The 20,170-nt window shown below is 43.2% G+C and overlaps 1 protein-coding gene and 1 pseudogene across 2 annotated transcripts in view; one reads left to right on the top strand and one right to left on the bottom strand.

Annotated features, from left to right (window-relative positions):
* IGF2BP3 (insulin like growth factor 2 mRNA binding protein 3) overlaps window positions 1-20,170 on the bottom strand; it is a 153,777-nt gene that overhangs the window by 25,684 nt on the left and 107,923 nt on the right. The window contains exons 6-10 of one of the 2 annotated variants that reach the window (XM_008066189.2): window positions 13,141-13,422; window positions 8,499-8,633; window positions 7,148-7,270; window positions 2,712-2,847; window positions 669-794 (exon numbers count right to left, since the gene is read on the bottom strand). In XM_008066189.2, coding sequence (XP_008064380.1) covers window positions 669-794; window positions 2,712-2,847; window positions 7,148-7,270; window positions 8,499-8,633; window positions 13,141-13,422 — 802 coding nt within the window. The remainder of the gene's footprint in view (window positions 1-668; window positions 795-2,711; window positions 2,848-7,147; window positions 7,271-8,498; window positions 8,634-13,140; window positions 13,423-20,170) is intronic. The other variant, XM_008066190.2, reaches the window with a different exon arrangement.
* Window positions 1,856-18,478, top strand: LOC110596388 (annotated as a pseudogene).

The following is a 20,170-nucleotide window of genomic DNA, read 5'->3' as shown; positions in this document are numbered from 1 at the left end:
GACCCTGAGGACACCAATAAGGGAGGAGGGGAGAGGGGGATAAGGGTTCAGAAACTACCTACAGGGTACAATGTTCACTATCTGGAAAATGGGTCACCTGAGACCCAATCCCCACCACTACACAATATGTCCAAAACAAATATGCATGTGTACCTCTTGAATCTAAAAAAAAGTAAAAGTTTTAAAAAATAAAAATAATGAACTTCTTTTGCCCTCCTCCAAAGTCCCAAACTAGTTTTTTGAATTTTTTTCAGCTTTATTAAGGTATGATTAGCAAATAAAAATTACATACATTCACAATGTATAATACAATGTTTTGATATACATATGAATTATGAAATGATCAAATCAAGCTCATTATCACATCCATCACCTCATATACTTAACTTTTTTTTTTTCATGGTAAGATGAACTTTTCTTTTGATATTTAAAAACATATGATGCCAACTCTACCATCCCCAAACTTCAAAGTAATCATGCCTATTCTATCAGGGGGCAAATAAAAAGGTTCTACTGCTAAGAACTGGAAAGCACACGGTGGCTCTGAACTGATGACTGGTCACCTGGGGACCAGGATTTACATCAAGGTCTTCCTCAGTCAGCACTGACACTATGACTGTGCTCACATCCCTCTCAACCTTAAAGCAAGCCAAGGCCAGTTATCTTACCTCAAACTGTGGGTAGGGAGGAGTCACAGCAGATGGGGGCCCTGAGGTGGGCGGTGGCATCCCTGAAGTGGGTGGGAACAGACCCAAGGCATTCAGATTCAATCCAGGAATTAAATGTGCTTGAAGCTGCAACGATAAAAAGGGCCCTTAATTTGACAATTAAAAGAATCAAGAGAAAGTGAACATTTTAAAGTGACAACATTCAGAGTGTGACCACTTATCTCATAAAAACAATGGGGGGGGCACATAACAACACAAAGGGTACTGGGTCTTAAACCAGGGGAAGTGAGGACCAGTTGGAAGCCCAGACTTCACAATTGCATGTAGATTACTTATATATCTAATCCTGACTTGTACTCTACATTTCTAAAAAAAAACTCTAAAAAAAAACAACAATCGTCTTGTGACTCAAAGCAGATGTTCTCTGTAACTATATTTGAGTATTTGTTTACACTTCTTGGTATTTTAAAGTGTGTGTGTTTGCTGCTCTGCCGCCTCCTTGGTCCACAGCCACATGAAGGTATCTCAAGGGCATCCTTCCTTTCCCTGACAATCAGCTCACAGGGCTTGACAGAAAATGTACTCATATAACGTGTACACACTGTACATACAGACTGAAAAATCTTGTACTGGCCAGGCGTGGTAGGCTCATGTCTATAATCCCAGCACTGAAGCAAGAGGATTGCCTGAGCCCAGGGGTCTGAGACCAGACTGGGCAACTTGGAGGGACACTGTCTCTACAATAAATAAAAAAATCAGCCAGGCGTGGTGGTACGTGACTGTAGTTCCAGTTACTTGGAAGGCAGAGGTGGAAGACTGCCTGAGCCCAGCAGGTGCCACTGCCACTGTACTCCAGCCTGGGCAACAGAGTGAGACTGACTGAAAAAACAAACAAAAATACCCCACTCTTTCGGTAGAATTTGGCATTCATGGGTACAGTGGCCTAAACAAAGTCAAGACCTTTGGAAGTCAGGTCCATGCGACTACTGCAACTGAATATGCCTTTGAAATGGACATAGGAGCCAGAAAGGGGATTTTTATTTTACAGGGGTTGAGGAAGTAAAGCAGAGAGGACTGAGATTTGAGTATACTTAAGATTCTTTTTAAAAGGCCTATTGGGGTTGGATTTAATCCCAACTGCTTCCAAGACATTTGAACAAACAGTAATAACACAAAGGTAGGCAGGCAGTCACGTGGGGTGAAATGATCAGCATTCTAAGGCTCTTCTGACAAAGGTGGCACCCTTGCATTTTCATCCTCTCAAGCTCAGTGTTTCAGATGACTGGTCCAAGTAAAGAATTTTATAAAATCATTTACTTCAAAATTTAAGACGGCCTTTTGAATACTCCATTTTCATACCATTCTGTCAGCAATTTGCTTTAATAGCCTTAAATACAGTACACATATTGTTTTGTCATTTGAAATTCTTCTACCTCCAAGGTATATATGAGTAACCAAGTTGTAAACCTGTAATCTTAACACTTTAACTTGTATATGCATTATAGCTGTTGTAATCCTAGGAAGCAGGTAAAGCAGGCAGCAACCCCATTTTACAGATGAGGAACTGAGGCTCTGAGAGCCCAAGTAAACTAAGAGAATATAGCTGTAGCTCATAAATGGTTGAGTTGAGAGTCAAACCCAGGTCACATGGCTCTCTGCAGCCCCTATTTCTTCCAGATGAACATCCCTCAATTTGCACCATAAGGTAGGTACTACACTGACCTTCTGTTGGTAGATATTAGCCTTACCTCAGAGAGAAGGAAGCTAAGGCTCAAAGACAAAATACTTTGCTAAAATCACAGAGACAGCCAAGTCTCATGTTATAACCAGCACCCTCACTACTATCCCGGTGTACTTGCTATGGTGCTAAAAATCAACAAAACTACTTTAAATGATGCCACCACTAGGGGAGTCAGTATTAATGCAACTAAAAACAGCGTTTATTCATCAAAATAAAGACATGTCCTTTAAATTGTAACTAACATTCATATGACAGAGGAAGTCGTTCTGTTCAAAAAAATGAAACGGAAAAAAGAAACTAACATTCATAGAAGCAATATCATTTTCATAAGACTCCCTGATCTTCTTCATGATCTCCTCCTCGGCTTTGGCACAGGTTTCCACACTGCCTTTCACTGTGATGGTGCGTTCTGGATTATACAGTGTCAGTTCCTGCAATCTACAGAATGAAAAAGAGGGGAAAGAAAAAAGAACGAAAATTCTAAGGGGGAGGCAGACATAACAACTCAGCTGCAGATGAGAATTAAAACAAACCATGAAGGCTGGCAACATGCACAAGTAGGTCGTCAAAGAGTAAGCCCCAGGCAGGTGCAATGGCTCAAGTCTGTAATCCCGGCACTTTGGGAGGCCAAGGCGAGAGGACTGCCTGAGCTCAGAGGTTCGAGACCAGACTGGGTAACTTGGTGAGACCTCGTCTCTACAATAAATCAAAAACTTAGTCGGGTGTGGTGCCACATACCTGTAGTTCCAGCCACTTGGCAGGCTGAGGCGGAAGGATCGCCTGAGCCCAGCAGGTGGAGGCTACGGTGGCCATGAGCGTGCCACTGCACTCCAGCCTGGGTGAGATGCCAACTCAAAAAATAAATTTTTAAAAATGAAAATGAAGAGTAAGCCCCAAGAGACCCAAATCCAGAAATTGTACAGCTGCAGGAAGAAAAACAATGTTCCCCTTCTTGCTTCTCCATAAAAATGATGGGGGCATAGATTTCAACTGCATCCATGTTTTAAGCACAGCTTACTTCTTGACCACTTAAAGTTGGACTGTATTCACAATTTAACAGCAAACTGAAAATAAATAACTGAAAAGATGTATAGCGTAGGGGACACCATAAACCAGAAGTACCTAACCTTCAGGAAGCGTGATCCTGGTCTGTGCTGACCAAGGCTAGGCATAATTGGCATTCTCGTGCAATTGCATTTTCTGGGTCACTACACAAGGAAGAAGCATGGAAATATTCCCAAAACACAAGCCAGAATTCCTGGAATGCACGTGTCTAAACTTAGTTTTGGCTAGCATGCTTAGAACTTAGAACAAGGGAGGCTGGAGAAAATAACAGAAATCAATTCACCTTAACTAATTTTATTTTTTATTTTTATCTTTTTTTTAGTTGGAGTCTCGCTTTGTTACCCAGGCTGGAGTGCAGGGGCCCGCTCACAGCCACTGCAGCCTCGATCTGCTGGGTTCAGGTGATCCTTCTGTCTCAGCCTTCCAAGTAGCTGGAACCTCAGGCAAGTGCCACCACACCCGGCTAATTTGTTGATTTATTGTAGAGATGAGGTCTCACCAAGTTGGCCAGGCTAGTCTCAAATCCATGGGCGCAGGCAATCTTCTCACCTCGGTCTCTCAAAATGCTGGGATTATAAGCATGAGCCACCACGCCCAGCAACTAATTTTAAAACATGGTCCATTGATGTCCACTTATGCAACAAAACAGTCAGATAGCAGCAGCAATATTCAGAAACTACCTGTGAGACCCAAGTCCTGCTGAAGCTTCGAAACCCAATAAAAATTCTATCTGAGAACACCTAAGCCTAAAATGGGCAAACAGACTTAGAAAAAGCAAAGGGAGAAATTTACTATGGAAAACAGGCCTAACTACATAAATTCCGAGTATATGGAATATTGGTACAGCTCTCCTTCATACTGCTGGAGTTAAATTCCCATTTTCAATACTAGTAAAATGTCATATACTAACCTTGAGCCAGATTCCTTAATGTTTTCCTCAAACTTGCTAAAAATGTAAACATTTATGTAACACTATTTGTCTTAGATCACTCAAAGAAGTATATGATTCTACTCCAGTTTCAACCCAGCCCTGCCAAGCATTTTTGTATTATAATTTGTAGAACAGCTGCTTCTAGAATAGCATTTTAGATTTTATCATTTGGCTGGGCACGGTGGCTCAAGCCTGTAATTCCGCACTTTGGGAGGCCAAGGCAAGAGGACTGCCTGAGCTCAGGGGCTCAGGACCAGCCTGGGCAACTTGGCGAGACCTCATCTCTACAATAAGTCAAAAAATTAGCCAGGCATGATGCCACAGGCCTGTAGTTCCACCTACTTAAGGCTGAGACAGAAGGATCGCCTAAACCCAGCAGGTCAAGGATGCAGTGGCCGTGAGCATGCCACTGCACTCCAGCTAGTCTGGGCGACAGAGACTCCAACTCCAAAAAAAAAGGAAAGAAAAAAAAAGATTTTCTCTCTTAAAATTCTCCATACGAGAGAGAGCCAATCAGAAGCCCAAACCTCACCTACATGCAACCTACTTTTGTAATAAATCCTCACTAGTGCCTTATAACTCTAAAATTTAAGAAAATTAAAATTTAAAAATTTTGCATCTATTCTAAAATTATAATACAAAAATGCTTGGCAGAGCTGGGTTGAGACTAGAGTAGAATTATATACTTCTTCTTTGAGTGATCTAAGACAAATTGTGTTATATAAATGTTTACATTTTTAGCAAGTTTGAGGAAACAGGCTCATGGTTAGCATACAACATTTTACTAGTAGTGAAAATGGGAATTTAACTCCAGCAATATGAAGGAGAGCTGTAAATAACTCCCTGGCCGGGTATGATGCGCTAAAGCCTCTAATCCCAACGCTTTGGGAGGCAGAGGTGGGAGGATCACTTGAGGCTAAGAATTCAAGACCAGTCTGGACAATATAGCAAGACCTCACTTCTACAAAAAAAAAAAAACAACAGAAAAAAACAAACAAAAATTAATTGGCTGGGCTTGGTGGCACATGCCTGTAGTTCCAGTTACTTGGGAGGCTGAGGTGGGAGGATCACTGGAACCCAGGAGTTCAAAGTTGCAGTGAGCCATGATCATGCCACTGGGTGACGGAGCAAGGTCTCATCTCATATTGAAAAAACAAAACCAAAAAACTAAACCTCTCCCCTTTCAAGTGTAAAATTCAAGACAAGGTAGTATCACTTATTATATTTACCACATTGTGAGTTTTCTTTTTCTTTTCTTTACAACCAAAAGGAATTTCCTACTCCCTTACTACTTTCTTTAAAACTCCCTGCTACATAAACACTTTGCCTCGATCTTCCCTACTATTCTTCCTTAGTTCATCAATTTCTTCCCATCGGTTTTGAGTACTCGAACAGAAACTTAGTCACTCCGAGAAACAAAATAACCATTTATATAATTTCAGAGAATCCACGAACTCTTTTTTGAGGCAGCTTCCTCCAAGATGGCACCTCTTGGCACCTGCCCATCCCGGCTATCTGTACTTCCCCGCTACATACACACTGACTAGGGCTGACTTGTGTAAACAATATCAGAAAGCATGGTAGAGTGCAACTTCAGAGGCTATGTCTTCAAGGACATTACAGCATACATCTTGCTGTTTCTTGGCTCATTCACTCTGGGAGAAGACAGCGCCATGTCTAGGGGACACTTAAGCAGCTCTGTGGAGAGGCCCACATGGTAGGGACTGAGGCCTCCTGCCAACAGCCAGTATCAACTGGTCAGCAGCATGATAAGACTCCAAGCCAGAACCATGGAAACTAGCTGGGCAATAAATGTTCTCTGTTGACTTAACGCTGTCAAGAGTTGAGATAATCTGTTACACAGCAGTGGGTAATAACAAGATTAAAACATAGTTGCTAGGTGCAGTGGCTCACACCTGTAATTCCAGCACTTTGGGAGGTGGAGGTGAGAGGACTGCCTGAGTCCAGGGGTTCGAGACCAGCCTAGGCAACTTGGTGAGACCTCATCTCTACAATAAATAAAAAAACTGGCTAGGCATAGTGGCGCATGTCTGTGGTTCTAGCTACTTGGAAGGCTGAGGCAGAAGGATCACCTGAACCTAAAAGGTTGAGGCTTCAGTGGCCGTTGAGTGTGCCACTGTACTCCAGCCTAGGCAATAAAGTGAGACTCCTACTCAAAAAGAAATAAAACATGGTCAAGACTTCAAGCATAAGCCGGGCTCGGTGGCTCAGCCTGTAATCCCGCGCCTTTGGGAGGCTGAGGTCAGTGGGTGCCTGAGCCCGCGGGTTTGAGACCCGCCCGGGCAACTTGGCGAGACCTCATCTCTACAATAAATCAAAAAATCAGCCGGGCGTGGTAGCGCGCGCCTGTAGGTCCAGCTACTTGCAAGGCTGAGGCAGAAGGATTGCCGGAGCCCAGCAGGTCGAGGCTGTAGTGGCCAGGAGCGGCCACTGCACTCCAGTCTGGGTGACAGAGTGAGACTCCAACTCAAAAAAAAAAACCAAAAAAAAACGAGCATAAAGCGTTTAGTTCTGCCTGCCTCTTAAGTGAGAGCAGATCATGCTTCCAACACTGGCAGGCAACAGAATGCAGGCAGCAGGAGAGTGTGAGAAACACTGTGACTGTAGGGCCATAGGCTGGCTGGAGCAGCTGTGAAGTGGGAGAATCAAAGCTTAAAATAACACATACAGCTTCCAAAGTGTTTGAAAACTGCCTGGATCAAAAGCAGAGGCAGCACTTACGGAGATATCGTGATTTTAGTGTCTGTGTCTTGCTCAATTTTTTTAAGGTTTCTTCCTTCTTTACCGATAAGGCGGCCTACAAAGTTATTATGGGCTAAAATCTTCAAGGGGATCTCTTCTGTGCTGTAAATAAGAAAAAATGTCTTAAAATTAGGGTGCGTAAACCTATTCTTGGGTAAAAAGACAATATTTCATTCATTAAACATTTACTTCCTACCTGCCATCTGGGAAGCATTATGTTAGGCACAACTTAAAACTTGCTGACCATTGGCCAACATTCTAGCAATGCATGAATTAGAAGGGATAAAAAAAAAATTAGCAAGTATTTGGATAGCAGTTAATTTTTGAAATAACTATTTCCTGAAGTGAGTAAAACTATCTACAGTGATGAACTCTCAAAGCCATACTCCTGGATCCTGATACCAGAAAACAATGTACAAATGCCAGAAAGTACAATCCTAGAATAAATTTTAAAATACATACCTGGAGATGCATGCATAATTTACAGAAGGAAACAGAGAAGCTCAACAGCAGTTACACTTTGGGGGAAGGGCACAGAAAGACAAAGGGGAGCTGTCCCTTACTCACCTTTCTGAATTTTCAAGTCACAAGCATATCTATGTTTTAAAACATCACTGGGGTTATTGGATGGTGGGCTATGTTTTTGCTATACTAAAAATAATCACATTCTAAGAATGCAGCACCTACATATGACACCTTACTACTAAAACTTGTTTAAAGTTCCCTCCAAATTAAGTCCTGGTGATGAGGTCCCCAGGCTAACTCCAGCACCTTACACTGGAGCCTACTTTGCATGTAGTGTTGGTTCTATAGGAACAGAACCTAACCTTTCCTCAGAGTTCTCATGGAAGATATTTAGAGTTCCAGCCTGCAGCACCCAAATAAATCTCCTGTTTACTTTAGCACAGAATTGGGAACTCCCCCATCTCCACACTCCCCGCAGCTCCAAAGCGGGGCTGGGCAGAGGATGCGAGCGTAGATCCAGTGAACTCTGAGCGGAGGGCGACTGAGACCCGAGGCCCATCCTGGGTTCATCCCAGGATACTTCTTGGTCCTGAGTGGGGTCCTGGGTCCCCCAATGGCCTCCACTGCCTACAGCTAGACTTCTCTTCCCGGTTGTCACAACTTGCCCTATGCCCAAACATGAGTGAAGATTAAATATTCAAAGAGACTTACGCTTCACAACCAAATCAAGAGTGTCAACCACCACAGGTCACCAGGATGGCATTTCCCTTCATGTGCTGGCAATTCCCAAGAATGGCGTCATAGAAATCCAAAATAAAACTGCACACATATCAACCTCTTTCACAGGATAAACCCCTTTACTCACAATTTTATATCTTGAGCCTCCTTATGCATAATCTCCAGAATAGACTTACAAGCCGCAGAGGTGCCTTCAGGGGTAGAGAGGATAGTAATGGACTTCTCAGCAGCCCCTGCATTCTCTTTACGATGGACGTCGATTCTAAGAGTGGGCAGAAGCAGACAGAACATGAGCTGTAAGTACGTACTCACAGCAACCTGCAACAACCAAGGACAAAGTCACATGACTTCTGGGCAAAGGTGGTGACTTACTTCCCTCAAAAGCATCAACTCTTGACAAGCTAGCAACACGGATGCCTTAGAGACCAATTTTAATTCCAAGAAAGCTCCACTTTCTCCTTCCTCAATGCAGCCAAGCAGGGACATCTTCTCGTTCTACCCCAGCTGTTTGTGCTTACAGCTTCCTTTTAAATGTCACAGGACTAGCACCTCATGACAAACAGCCTGGATTCTGACAAAAGGCTATCTTCTGCTTGAAAACAAATAGGGACTGGAGTGCATGCCAAGAGCACAGGAGCTGGAATCCCACAGGCCAGGCCGAATTCCATATTCTGCATGGTATATGCACTAGGCGTTCACTGCATGAGGAGATTTCACTCATTGGCTTTCCTTTGCAAGCCTCCTCCCGCATTTTGCCTCCTTGATAATGAAAAGTCTGCAGCAAATAGTGATAGGAATGGAAGCCAGAGAAATGGCAATTTCATGTCGAAGAAACACAAATGGCCAATAAACTCAAAATGACTAATCTCACTAGTGATTGTATACCTGCCAGTTAAAACAAGATGCTATTTTCTTCCAGCCTACAAATATTCTTTTTTTTTTTAATTTGGAGTCTACTCTGTCACCCTGGCTGGAGTGCAGTGGCATGCTCACAGCCACTACAGCCTCGGCCCACTGGGCTCGGGTGATCCTTCTGCCTCAGCCTTCCAAGTAGCTGGAATTATAGGCATGCACCACCACGCCCAGCTCATTTTTTTATTTATTGTAGAGACGAGGTCTCGCCATGTTGCCCAGGCTGGTCTTAAACCTGTGGGCTCAGGCAATCCTCTCAACTCTGTCTCCCAAAGTAATGGGATTACAGCATGAGTCACCATGCCTGGCCAGACCTGCAGATATTTTGAGAGACATCAAATTAAGTCCTGGCAAGATGATAGGTAACGGGGCACACCCACACTTTTGGTGACAGTAGAAAGCAACCTGGCAGGACCTATCAAAGACAAGATGCTTATCGCTCTTTGACCCAAGAATCTGACTTCTTGTAACATCGACAGGTAGAGTTTTCTATGTGGGCCGAGAGTGGTGTTTATCACCCTTGGCATGATTGACATTTGGGGCTAAATTCATTCTTGAATCCTAGTCATCCTGTACATTGTAGGATGTTTAGCAACATTCCTGGCCTCTACCCACTTCTAGCCCAGTTGTAACAGCCAAAATGTCTCTAGACATTGCCAAAAGTCCATGGCGGGGGAAGAAGGGCAGGATTGCTCCTGGTTGAGAACCATTGGTGTAGGAATGCTCATGGTAGCACTGTTTGTAATAGATAAAACATTAGAACTATCTTGAAAATGTCCATCAGGAAGAAATGGTTAAATAACTGTGTGTAGCCGGGCTCGGTGGCTCAGCCTGTAATCCCGCGCCTTTGGGAGGCTGAGGTGAGTGGATTGCCTGAGCCCGCGGGTTCGAGACCCACCTGGGCAGCGAGACCTCATCTCTACAATAAATTAAAAAATCAGCCGGGCATGGTATCGCATGCCTGTACTTCCGGCTACTTGGAAGGCTGAGGTGGAAGGATCGCCGGAGCACAGCAGGTCAAGGCTGCGGTGGCCGAGAGCAGCCACTGCACTCCAGTCTGGGCGACAGAGTGAGACTCCAACTCAAAAAAAAAACTGTGTGTGCATGTATGTGTGTGTGTGTGTGTATACACTCATAATGCTGTTTTTAAAAATATTAAATTATAAGTACCAACATAGTAAGAAGTTATATTTAAAAATATATAATGCATACACCATACAACTTCTTTTCAAAGTTACACATAGAACAAGTCCTGTGGAGACTCACCCCCAACTGACCAACGGCTACCTCGTAAGGCGAGATGAACTTTTTAGCTTTTAATTTGCATATTTGTATATTTCTAAGTAAATACAAAATAAATCTGCTGCTCAGATAATACAAGAAAGAAAATCAACTACCCCAAAATGTGTGTTTTTGGTAAAATTAATTTAAGTACTCATTGGGTCCTTTTGGTCACTCCAACCACTTAAAGAGCTACATAACTCATAGCCATGGGAACAACCACTTCCGTCATGCCAAAATAAATGAAGGCTTAGTTTTTATTTTCCTAAATAGTTGCTTGAAAATCTCAAGCTTTACCTCAGAAGGAAAACCTGTAAGAAAAAATGAGGGCATTGTAGAAATGAAACTATAAGGACTAACCTAGAAATAACTTATTTAAAAAGTGTCCTGGGTAACAATCCCAATCTGAGGAACCATGGTCCCAGTCACTAATCAAATTCCCTGCTGCTGTCACTGATGACTGTCTTCCGGTGACATGTTCACATCTCTCCTTTCCCATTTATTTCCACTCTTTCCCTGTGTTAAGAACTATGAAACTCTGATCCCCTGAGAGAAGGGAATGTGGCTTTGGAGATTCAGGCAGTCCCCCTGAGACCATTCCAGAAACAGGAGTTCTAATAATGACTAATTTCAATGGCAAGAGTTAATTAATTAAATCCACTGGTAGAGCTCTGCAAATGAATCATCGGATAGAACCAAAATCACTTCCCTTCTTCTCCATCCCCCATCTTCCTGCCTGAAGTAAAACAAACAGTTCAATTTAAGTCATGACTCCTTCATCCGGCAAAGACCTAAGTAGCTCGAAAAGGAACAACTCTCATCTGCCACACAGCAAGGAACAGAAACCATGTGACGAGTTTCTGCAAGTAACGTGGGTCAAGGGAAGCAAGGAAGCCCTTACAATTTAAGGCTAAAGTTAGGCAAGTTGACCGGGTTACAGTTCGGTTATCTTCCCTACTCCTATATGAGGAGGTCAGGGTTCTTAATTCTGCACACAGGTAAACTAGCATCCAATGTCTCATGCTTTGAAGTAGAGGAAGGCAGAATTAGACACCACTGGGAAAGGGGCAATTCCTTTTGGTTATGCCTGAGAAATCAGTCAGTCAGTTCAATGCAGGCTTGGTGTCTATGATGAATCTGGGTGACCACTTAGGCCTACAGGAACAAATACATAAGCCTATATACAGCACCACAGACCAAACTTTCAGAGAAACTGTGCTTAATTCCTCAGATCACATAAGATGAAACCATTCTCTTTTTAAAATTTATTTATTTGAGCCAGAATCTGTGTCACCCAGGCTGGAGTGCAGTGGCACACTTACAGCCACCACAGTCTTGACCTGCTGGGCTCAGGCAATCTTTCCACCTTAGCCTTCCAAGTAACTGAAACCACAGGCATGCGCTAATTTTCTGATTCACTGTAGAGATGATGTCTCACCAAGTTGCCCGGGCTGGTCTTGAACCCCTGGGCTCAGGTAATCCTAATCGCTTCCGTCTCCCAAACTGCTGGGATTACAGGCGTGAGCCACCACATCCAGTTCCTTTCCGAATTTAAAAGGCAAAGCAAGCCAGTCATTTCTGTGTCTGGCACAAGGCTTGAGGAATGACACTGCTTATACACAACCGTCCTCCTCAGTACACTCACAGGTATGGCAGAACAGGCTCAGAAATGCACCTCTGTGCACTTTACAGAGCTAGGGATGAGGAGCGAGTTTGTCAGCAAGTTTCTTTCTGTCAAAATACCCACATACTGCACTATAGCATGGTTTTTAAAATTTTTTAATATTTTCATTAAATTTTTCCCTCTGCCATTTATTAGCTGTGAGACAGGATACTTTAGAAAGCAAAACTGATACAGAATGCATTAGAGCTTCTGAATTCACAAAGTATCTTAGGTATGTGTATAGTCCTTTGACAAATGCAAGAGCCTTTTATGTATCAGGCAGTGGCGTCAGCACTGAGGCTATGATGATAAATAAAAATAAATGGTTCCTGTTTTCTGCTCCTGAAAAGTTAGCTCCAATGTCTGAATCAGAATCTTCCAATCCCTTAAAATTGGCCAATTAAAACTATCAAACAACGTCCTGAAGAAAAAGCCATTCTACCTACATGGCCTAATCACAGGATACATTTGAACAAGATGAGCAATTCTTTACTCAAGTAAGGAAAGACTGAAAAACCACCTCCGTATTAAGGCCACAGATGAAATGGGTTAGACTCAGAAAGTAACTTCGAAGGCACTGAGGGCAGGTAGAGAGTCAGGGGTGGGGCAGAAAACAACCTAAAAGCTGCCCTTTTGTCTGTTGGGACCTCCCCCACCAGAAGAAGATTAGGTATCATTTGTTTTCCATTCATGTGTGAAAATATGAGCTCCCTTGAGATTGAAGTTTAGCCCCAGAGTTAAACAAAATGAACACTAAGATCCCAAATCACAAGGCTTGAACACATTCCCAAGTACTGTACAAAGAAGGCTGGAAAGCTATGTTCAGAAGGGCACAAAGTATCTGACCAGCATACTGTTACTAAGATTCTCACAGGGACGTGTTAACACCCACCACCCACTCGGTGATACTCACTTGGACTGCGTCTGTTTGGTGATGTTCCGAATGGTGGCACCTTCTTTTCCTATAATGGCTCCAACGAACTGGGTGGGCACCAGCAGGCGCAGAGGCAAGTCACAGGGTTTCTGCTTGGACACTGAGCCCGGAGATCCCTGCCTAGAAGAGCCCCTCTGCCCAAGCCCACGGCGACCTCGGGGCTGCTGCAAGGGGTTCTGCTGGGTGGCCATCTCATCAGGGATATAGGCCACTTTCAAGGTGAAGTTCTCCAACTGAAATCCATTCAGTTTGTCCAAAGCTCTGAAAGTTAACAAGGGACAGTCGGTGGGAAGAGAAACTGAGTTACATAAATCTTTTAGCAAAGCGACCCTCATCTTTTCCACTTCAGATTATTGGCTCTAAAACTTCTGAGTAAAGCCACTACACTAGCAGCAAACGCAGAACACACACAATGCTCGCTCCCCTCCAACACGCATACGCTTTTCCTTTGAGGTACATGTGGGGGCAGGGGTAAACCTCAAGTGCCCAAAGAGAACATACTTGCCATCTATCAATGAAAAAATAGAAAGAAAAAACATCTTGTCAAACCCTTGATTAAGTTTAATTTGTAAGGTTAATAATGACTTAGGAATACCCAAACAGCAAGAGAGAAGTGAGGGGACAGTTTGCATCCTGGCTGGCGTGTCCATATCAGAATGGAAAAGACATTAGAAATGCCCCTGTTATGGCATTCCTAATATAATACAAGTATTTAAAACATAATAGGAATCAATGGGCAAATATCTCTAAACTATTCACAAAAGACTGACTATCCTGAGTATTAATACCAATCATTTAAATAGGTATAAAACCTCAGTACCTATTATGAACCAGTCCCTGACCTTGTGGAGTCTATAATCTGATTTGGGGCAAAGTCTGTGATCTGACTTGGGGAAGGGGTGGGTGTGAGCCAAAAGAAAATGAAGCTATAGAGGCGGGGCGCAGTGGCTCAAGCCTGTATTCCCAGCACTTTGGGAGGCTGAGGCGAGAGGTCTGCCCGAGTCCAGGGGTTTGAGACCAGCCTGGGCAACTTGGTGAGACCTTGTCTCCACATCAATCAAAAAATTAGCTGGGCAAGGTGCTGCACACCTGTGGTTCCAGCTACTTGGAAGGCTGAGGCGGAAGGATCACCTGAGCCCAGAAGGTCGAGGTTTCGGTGGCTGTGAACATGCCACTGTACTCCAGCCTGGGCAACAGAGTAAGACTCCAACTCAAAAAAAAAAGAAAAGAAAAGAAAGCTACATTCCAATGTCTCCATCCCTCCACCATACATCCATATGAGGAGAGCTTTACTTTATTTTTTGAATCCTATTATAACAGGTATGTGGAAAAGTACTCCAAGTCTAAGCACACATCTTAGTGGCTTTTCACAAGGTGAACACATCCATCTAGAACTACAACACAGCAGTGCCCCGGAAGCCCCGTTAGTACCTACTCCAGTAATTGCCTTCCCCCTAAGCTTTAATATCATAGACTAATTTTGCCTTTTATTAAATTCCATGTAAGTCTATGAGAGCATATATGCTGTGTGCTCTCATGTCTGGCAATTTTTACTTATGCTTATGAGATTCATCCAAATTGTGTCCTACTATCCCTACATAGTCTACAAATTGGTAGAGAGGATATATAGCTAAGACCTGAAAAACACACACAAACACACTCCTAGTGACATACTCCTGTCTAACTCTCTAGGGCACACAAATGAAAAGCCTACTTTGAGCTTCTTGGCTCAGATTCTGCTCCAATGGGCCCCAAGTTCCACCCAGGCAGGGAAAGAAAAACAGGCATAAAATGGACTCTCTCTAGCTGCTCAGTGTGGTCTTTTCTGATTTATGCACCTTTTTTTTTTTTGAGTTGGAGTCTCACTCTGTCACCCAGACTGGAGTGCAGTGGCCGCTCCCAGCCACGGCAGCCTCCACCTGCTGGGCTCCGGCGATCCTTCCACCTCAGCCTTCCAAGTAGCTGGAACTACAGGCGTGCGCTACCACACCCGGCTAATTTTTGATTTATTGTAGAGATGAGGTCTCACTAAGTTGCCCAGGCGGGTCTCGAACCCATGGGCTCTGGCAATCCACTCACCTCAGCCTCCCATAGCACTGGGATTACAGGCTGAGCCATTGAGTCTGGCCTATGCACACTTTTATTTGGAGATCTACTTTCAATTATTAAGATGTAAAAGGAGTAGGGGGTGGGGGTGGGGGGTGGGCAGGGGTGAAAGGACGGTCCTAGCACCAAAAGGGCATGGAGAGCTCAGAACTGAAAGGCAGACCACAGCAAGCAGGCCCAAGGCTCACCCTTTGATCCGCTGCTCCATCGCTGTCCTACCTTCTCTAGCAATGCAGGAATGCTTATTGAAAAGGATTAGTCACGCAGAAACACAAAAGTGAGAAGCAGTTGTCCCGTCACTGTCACCAACCCTCCAAGGGCTTTCCCGGAACTGTGCTAACTGTGGTACTTCTGCAAATAGGTCAGTACTTTCCATGTTGTTACCAACATGTAAGCCTATGTTCAGTACCCTCATTAAAATCATGATTGGGGTCATGATGTATGATGCTCTGGGGTCTGGTTTTTTTTCAAATGCACTATGTCTTGAGATGTTTCCATGTGAGTTCTATGTCAGAGGGCATGCTTTGCATAAGCTTCGGAATTTTTTCCTCACTGTTGCCCAGGTTGGAATGCAGTGACACCATCACAGCTCACTGCAGCCTCAACCTCCTGGGTTCAAGTGATCCTTCTGCCTCAGCCTCCCAAGTACTTAAGACTACGGGCACATGCCACCACACCTGGCTCATTTTTAAAAATTTTTTGTAGAGATGTGATCTTGCTATGAGCCCAAGTTGGTCTCGAACTCCTGGATTCAAGCGATTCTCCCACCTCAGCCTCCCAAAGTGTTGGAGGTATAGGCATGAGACACTGCACCCAGCCTAGAACCTGAGGTTACTATATGTTTGTTTACTTTCTTTCTCTCCCCTTTTTTCTTTTTTTTTGGGGGGGGGTGAGTTAGAGTCTCACTCTTATCGCCCAGGCTGGAGTACAGTGGCATGCGCATGAGCACCACAGCCACGACCTGCTGGGAACTACAGACGCACACCACTATGCCCAGTTAGTTTTTGTGATTTATTATAGAAATGAGGTCTCACCAAGTTGCCCAGGCTGGTCTTGAACTCCCCAGGTTCAGGCAATCCTCTCGCCTCAGCCTCCCAAAATGCTGGGATTACAGGCTGGGCGACTGCACCTTGCCTCTCCCCTTTTTCTTAAGGGAATGTGAATTAAGAACCTTAAAATACTTTGGTTTATTTTTTTTTAAAAAGATAACAGCTGAGAAGTTTTAATATTTGTCATATTTATTATAGAAAGCTGAAGCCACAGATGTTTCAACTAAGAGAGTCTTCCAAAGCAACTTTAAACCTTTTTGAAGTCACGAGTAAACAGATCATTGGAGGTTCTTTTAAAAAATAAGGAAAACTGAACCCAATGAAGGAATCAAATCTATCTAGGCATAGAACGCGGTATAGATGACCATTACATCCCATTATGATCTAAGTATCACTAGCTTCAGAAGAGAGTAAGTAAATTTTGACTTCGGAATTAAGTCAGTAATGTTATAAAAAATGTAAAGAACATCTTTCTTGAGTCAGACAGACATACAGAAAGACATCCTTCTCCAAGAAGATAAACAGAGGTATACACCTAAGTTATCAGATGCTTCTATCTATTCTGGAACTATCTGGAACTATCTATTCTGAAACTAAATAAAGCCACATGTATCTCAAGAAACAACTCTATTTGGCAAAAACTAAAACTTTTACATTTCACTGTGCTGCTTTAAAAAGATTTTTCTGTGAGGGGAAAAGAACAGATTTTCTCACTCAGGAGGTCAGATGATACAGTGTTCCAGTCCCCAGTGCACAATCTGGGCCCCAATAGCTCCAAACTCAGACTGCTCCAGGCAGAGAGTAGAAAGTCCTTATTGTGAATATCCGACTACCTAACTGGCATCTAAGTAGAATTCCCAACCCCTCAAACCACAGGGCTCCAAACTCAGACACAGTGGAGAAGGCACATGTACCTGACGGCAGAACAATGGCTTTTTCACAACTGAAGATCCTGTTTCTGATTTTAAATCAACTACTGCAACTTTCTATGCACAAAGTTTGATATTCAGCTATGTCACATGGTGGTATATTGAGTTCATGGGACAACAGTTTAAAATAGTTTCACCAAAGCTACTATATATACAAGACATGAGATGAACAACTGTAATAATTACCAGAAGCATTCATATTTAGATACATAAAACTTAAGGATGTTTATTTCAACATGTGTAAGCCGGGCTCGTTGGCTCAGCCTGTAATCCCGCGCCTTGGGAGGCTGAGGTGAGTGGATTGCCTGAGCCTGCGGGTTCGAGACCCGCCTGGGCAGCGAGACCTCATCTCTACAATACATCAAAAAAACAGCCGGGCATGGTAGCGTGCACCTGTAATTCCAGCTACTCGGAAGGCTGAGGCGGAAGGATCCCCGGAGCCCAGCAGGTCGAGGCTGTGGTGGCCAGGAGCGGCCACTGCACTCCAGTCTGGGCGACAGAGTGAGACTCCAACTCAAAAAAATAAAAAAATAAAAAACGTGTATTACTTAGGGTCCTGTTTTCCATTATTCCTCCACTCTTGATACTATTTTAAGAGTCATTTCCAAGGATGCTGGTTAATTTTGCTAGTTGGTAGCTCTTAATTGATACATTTAATGGGATGGGTCACAGTTTAGAGCTGAAAGGGTCTTGATAAAGAGAATAAATACTTCAACCTGAGAATGAGGGGGAAGGAGAGAAAGCAAAAGAAGAAATGAGGCTCAGAGAAGTTAAACTTAACTAGAAGCCACACAGACAGACCCAACGAGTGAAGGAGAATATGAAACAGAGACGAGAATTCTAGTCCAGCTTGGACATTAAGAAACCATGTTATCAGAATGGTCCAGTATTTGACATACCATCGTAGGCTTTCCTACAATACAGCCTCTAACAAAACTAGGCTGTCCCGAACGCCTGGTAATAGGATTGTTTACCTATATACCAAAGAAGTTTGGGAAAACACCAAAGTCTGCGTGTGGTATGTGCCCAGGCAGACTTCGAGGGGTTTGTGCTGTGAGACCTAAAGTTCTTATGAGGTTGTCCAAGACAAAAAAACATGTCAGCCAGGCCTATGGTGGTTCCACGTGTGCAAAATGTGTTCGTGACAGAATCAAGCGTGCTTTTTTTATCGAGAAGCAGAAAATCGTCATGAAAGTGTTGAAGGCACAAGCACAGAGTCAGAAAGAAAAATAAAGAAATGAAGCTTTTTTTCTGTAATAAAAATTAAAAGTCTTGCTCTGTGGGAAAAAAAGAAAAAGAAACCATGTTACTTTGCAAAGTTCATTTTCCTGTTTGGTGCCCGCTGTCTCACCGCTGAAAGATTAGAACTCATGAATTCATGGTCCCTTTCAGCTTGAAAGTTCCATGTCTGACATCTTCCTTTTCCCTATTCCCAGATGTCACTGCTGCTTATCACATAGGTCCTAACAAAATGAGGTGTAGCCATTACTAAAAAGTCATGAATTTAACCCTCTCCTTGTACCAAGAACAGGAGGCCAACACTTGCAATTCAACAGCAACGAGTGAAAGTCTATAGCCTGTAGTTCCAGCAACTTGGAAGGCTGAGGCGGAAGGATCTCCTGAGCCCAACAGGCCAAGGCTGCGGTGGCCATGCGGGTGCCACTGCCCTCCAGCCTGGGCAACAGAGTGAGACTCCAACCCAAAAATAAGAAAAAGAAAAGAAAAGAAAGTCTGGTCATATCATTGTAGGGATGTATCTTATGGAAATAATTATGGACGAAACTCAAATAATTACCTTTAATTAGAACCTTTAGTTCTATAAGCAAAAACCAAAGAAAAAAAGGCAAATACCCCAGATGACTAAATATATTAGCTGTGGTGAGGATGAAATCCTATGTAGTGATCATATCTATTTATTTATTTTTATTTATTTATTTATTTTTGAGTTGGAGTCTCACTTTGCCCAGACTGGAGTGCAGTGGCTGCTCCTGGCCACCGCAGCCTTGACCTGCTGGGCTCTGGTGATCCTTCTGCCTCAGCCTTCCAAGTAGCTGGAACTACAGGCGTGCATCACCACATTTGGCTACTTTTTGATTTTTTTTTTTTTTTTTATGTAGAGATGAGGTCTCGCCAAGTTGCCCAGGTGGGTCTCGAACCCACGGGCTCAGGCAATCTACTCACCTCAGCCTCCCAAAGGCACGGGATTACAGGCTGAGCCACCGAGCTTGGCTGAGATCATATTTATTACAGTAGTAGAAATATATTTAATGAAAGGAAAAACCTACAAAACTCTGTAGAACCATTCTTGTAATTTTCAAAGTTATGATGCATGGAACCAAGTTTACACAACTATGGTAAATTTAACAGTAGCTACCTCTGAATGGCAAAATAGCAAGAAATTTCTTTGTCTTGCTGCTTTATTTCTTCTTCAGTAGTAAATCTTCAATTTACATAACTTTTAAAGTTTAAGTAGACATTTTCTTCCCAGACAGGCTTGGTTGACTCAGCCTGTAATCCCAGCACTTTGGGAGGCCAAGGCCAGAGGATTGCCTGAGGCCAGGAGTTTGAGACCAGACTGGGCAATACAGTGAGACCCCACCTCTAGCAAAAAAAAAAAAGAGAGAGAGAGAGAGAGAGAGAAACGAACAAAATGTCTGCACATTCTACGGGGCTATTTTTTGTCACACATGACAAATCCAACGAGTTAGGTCTGTCCTGGACCATTTTATCTCAGCATCCCCGGAAGAGAGAAAGAAATAGTGAGCCTCTCTTGCTCCAAGGAACAAGAAAAGGTGCATGCATTCAGTAAATACAATTCTATTTCAAATGAAACAAACTATTATATTTATATTTAATATAACATATATTAATGTAATTTAAGCTTTTATTACTTTCATTATTTTAATAATTTGTTAATTCTGGACT

The sequence above is a fragment of the Carlito syrichta genome, unplaced genomic scaffold (genome assembly GCF_000164805.1).
Source record: "Carlito syrichta isolate Samal-C Ts95f unplaced genomic scaffold, Tarsius_syrichta-2.0.1 Scaffold308854, whole genome shotgun sequence".
Taxonomy (NCBI): Eukaryota; Metazoa; Chordata; class Mammalia; order Primates; family Tarsiidae; genus Carlito; species Carlito syrichta.
This window is presented reverse-complemented; position numbering and strand designations above follow the sequence as displayed.